This window comes from Saccostrea cucullata, unplaced genomic scaffold (assembly GCF_032062105.1).
Source record: "Saccostrea cucullata isolate Sc308-1 unplaced genomic scaffold, CSIRO_AGI_Scuc_v1 ctg23405, whole genome shotgun sequence".
Taxonomy (NCBI): domain Eukaryota; kingdom Metazoa; phylum Mollusca; class Bivalvia; order Ostreida; family Ostreidae; genus Saccostrea; species Saccostrea cuccullata.
Genome location: NW_026932534.1, coordinates 882 through 5,044, shown reverse-complemented (window position 1 = coordinate 5,044; position 4,163 = coordinate 882). Strand labels below are relative to the sequence as shown.

Sequence of the window (4,163 nt, the reverse complement as noted above, 5' to 3'; positions counted from 1 at the left end):
CTAGTCTTGCATTGTTTTCATCTTTAATCATATCTAAATATTGATCTTTATTCATTCCATTTCTATACAAATCTGTTATACTCGTATTTTTAGCCAAAGTCTAATCTATTTTCACATCACGCACTTCTCTGTTTTTAAATCTTTGACTCATCTTCTTAAAACGACTTATATTTTCTTAAACGACTTCTGTGTCCAAATAATCATTCTTCCTTTTCCCAGAAGCATTTGAATTTTTTAACATTATCATCAGTACGCTAAACATTACTACAACTCTCGTGGAATGCTTGATCATCATCGGTTATGTATTAAATATGGCCGCCGTGGTCAGTTGGATATTAACAGCAGTCTTCATAATTCTGTTAATTCTTCAGTTACCAACTGTTCTTTTCAAAAATGAAATTGACGGGGGTTCCGTTCTTAGACCAGAAACGCAATGGCCGGTAACAAATTTGAAAATTCTGTGTTATGGAAAAGAAATTTTATCAAAATTTATTTCACTGGACAGTACTAAAGGATTGCGAGTTACAAAGCGTGAAGTGAATACAGCTCAGTATATGTGTCTCTTATGCCTGATTCTGTCAAACGATATACAGTTTAATCCAGGACCGCTATGTGCTCAACCAACCTTAACGTGTATCGGCTGCAAGGCAAAAGTCAGTGGAAACAATCAAGGTAATTTAGAAGTTTTGGCCACTGCTGAATGGATTTGTGATACATGTATTGACTTAATAGCTAATCATTACGATTTAGATCAGTCTGTTGATGACCTTGTCCAAGGTCTCCCAAAAGGTGTCACATTCGGTCATCTAAACGTCTTTGGACTCCGAAACAAATTAGATCAAATAAAAATATTGTTACGAAATGGTAAATTTGACATATTTGCAATCACTGAAAGTAAATTAGATGGAAATATCCTCGACGCTGAAGTTCAGATAAAGGGATATAATTTAGTTCGGCGAGACAGAAATCGGCATGGAGGGGGTGTACTTGTATATGCTAAAGAAAAATGGACCATATCCAACGTACAAATACGCGACAACATGGAAATGCTTTCTTTGGATATTAAGCAATATAACTCACCGAAAATCACAATTGCTGTCGTTTATAGACCACCGGATGCAAAAGCTAAATGGGTTTCTACATTCGAAAACGTAGTTGACGAAATAATGACAGACAGTAGCGAGGTAGTCATTCTTGGTGATTTTAACATCGATGAACTTAAAAACACCAGTTTCAAATCTCAGATGGAAATAAACGGCTTACACCAAGTTATTAACACGCCAACGCGAGTCACATCACATTCCGAAACCCTCATCGACCACATCTATGTTAGCGATAAATTCCTCTACTTAAATTCTGGAATTATTCCTATCGGCATTAGTGACCATCATTTAGTGTATACAATTAGAAACAAAACAATTAAAGAAAATAAACAACATGTTTACATCAAATATAGAGATATGAAACATGCAGACGAATATGCATTCCTATCCGACCTTGCTTCCACGGACTGGAACATAATTAGAAACCTGGAAAATGTAAATGATATGTGGGCCTTATTTAAAGACACTTTCTTTAAAGTCATTGATAAACATTTTCCAATGAGGGAAAGGCGCATCAGGGCGGATTCTGAGAAGTGGATTAATGACAACATATTGTCAGAAATGCGACAACGTGACTTTCTACATCGGAGAGCACTTAAATCTAAATCCGATGCCGATTGGAAAGCTTACAAAGCGGCACGAAACCGAGTTGGGATCCAGGTCAACGAAGCGAAACGCGAATTTGTAAACGAGGTAATCGAGCAGGCACACGCTAAGCCCAAGAATATGTGGGATCGTATAAAGGAATTTCTTCCCTCGAAACGAACTCAATCCACAACAACTCATTTAGAAGTCGATGGTGAAACAATTACTTGTCCCCAAGAAATCGCAAACAAATTCAATGACTTCTTTTCTAATATCGGACATAAATTTGCTTCTAATTTCGACAACTCCCTACCCACGGTTCCCCAACAAATGCCAGAAGGTTCATTTTCCATACCTTTTGTTAGTGAAAGCTTTGTTATCGACGAAGTACTTTCTATGTCTAACTCAAAAGCTACTGGTTTAGATGAAATTTCTGTTAAAATTCTAAAGCAAAGTATTCATGTCTTAGGAAATATTTTAACGCATATTTTGAATTGTTCAATCAAGTCGGGTGTTTTTGTTGATGAGTGGAAAAGTCCTAGGGTTACACCATTGTATAAAGCTGGTGAGAATTTTTTGCTCAATAATTATCGCCCAGTTTCGATATTACCTATCATAAGCAAAGTCTTAGAAAGGCATGTTCACAATTCTTTTTATGAATACCTTACGCATAACAATCTTATCAATGAAAAACAATCGGGTTTTAGACCTAAGCATTCATGCGAAACAGCACTTCATAGTATAATTGAAAAATGGTTACAAAATATTGATAGTGGTAAACTTACTGGTGTTTTATTTGTTGATCTTAGCAAAGCATTTGATACGGTGAATCATAATATACTTCTCCACAAACTACTTTCTTTTGGAATTTGCAAAGACTCTTTTAATTGGTTCAAATCGTACTTGTCGAATAGGACACAGTGTGTTAGATGGAATGGTACTCAGTCAGAAAAATTAGACATAACTATAGGCGTCCCTCAAGGATCAATACTTGGGCCATTGTTCTTTATCCTTTATGTCAATGACTACCCAGACTGCTTAAAACACTCAGCGGCTCACATGTATGCTGATGATACAACTCAGGATGTCTCAGATAAGAGTATCGATGTTATTGAGAATAAATTACATAGCGATCTTATCAATACACTATGTTGGATGGAGAAAAACAAGTTAACAATCAATCTTAAAAAAACTCAGTGCATGTTAATTGGTACAGAACAAAGATTAAGAAACTGTAGGAATTTATCTATTAAAGTGGGTAGTATTGCGATTGAAAATGTATCTTGTGCGAAACTACTTGGTGTCTACATTGACAAGTGTCTTACATGGTCTGAACACGTTGAGATTTTAACGAAAAGGCTTGCTTCCAAAATAGGTGTTTTGTCTAGATTAAGATCATTCATGTCCTCTGAGTTATTGTTGAAAATTTTTAATACAATTGTATTTCCCCATTTTAATTATTGCTGTACTGTTTGGGGCAATATGAAAAACAAAGAGAGTCTTAGCAAACTATGTAAACTCCAAAAGCGAGCTGCTAGAGTGATTTTAAATACAACTTTTTATACACCTACATCGGAAATGTTTTTACAACTGAGATGGATGCCAATTAATGATTATTTTATGTATAGAACTGTCATCCTTGTTTTTAAAGTTCTTCACGGATTAACTCCAGATTATTTAGATGTTTTTAAGTTTGTACATGAAATAAACAACAGAGCTACAAGATTGAGTCAAAGTAATTCATTGTACATTCCGAGGGCTAAAACAGAATATTATAGAAGATCTTTCACAATTTATGGTTCCCAGCTATGGAATAATTTGCCAGAATTTTTAAAGAATTGTCCATCTTTGCAAAGTTTTAAAACATCATACATAAGAAATTATTACCAGTCGTCAAACTAAAATATAATTACTTAGATGGTAAATATGATTGTTTTTAGTGGTAACGTAACATAAACCATGTGTATATATTGATTTTAGTAGCTACTTGCTTTATATTTACTGAGTATTATGTTTCTGTACATAATCATCTGTCTGTATATATGTTTTCAGGACCACAATGTAAACTAGTTGTAAACTAATTGTGCAATCCTGTATAAATAAAGGATATTATTATTATTATTATGTAACTATCATAATCGTCACATGCTTGAAATTCGTTTTCTATTTTGATCTTATTGTTTAATGAACCAATTTGCTCATCTTGTTTTTTCTGGTTTTCAAGAATTTTATTCAGCATAATTTGTTTATCGTTTTGTGTACTACCGCTGTTATGGAGATCGGCCACAACTTTCACAGATTTTTACGTTCCGCTGGATCTTGTACTTGTAGCGCTTACATACTACCAACAGAACTACCATGTTTCCTGGTCTTTGTTCCCTTAACCTCGACTTAAGAGTTCTTTCTGGTAACATCGATCGTTAATTTCACATGTTTCGTCTGTCTTTTCTGTGTCTACTTCTTCTTCAAAGCAAA

General features: G+C 34.5%; 1 protein-coding gene across 1 annotated transcript; it reads left to right on the top strand.

Annotated features, from left to right (window-relative positions):
- Window positions 1-311: 311 nt before the first annotated feature.
- Window positions 312-2,142, top strand: LOC134235355 (uncharacterized; the record flags this gene model as incomplete). Its single annotated transcript, XM_062717487.1, has 2 exons — window positions 312-323; window positions 594-2,142. Coding segments are annotated over exons 1-2 (1,561 nt in total), but the record flags the coding sequence as incomplete, so codon positions are not given.
- Between the last annotated feature and the right edge of the window lie 2,021 nt (window positions 2,143-4,163).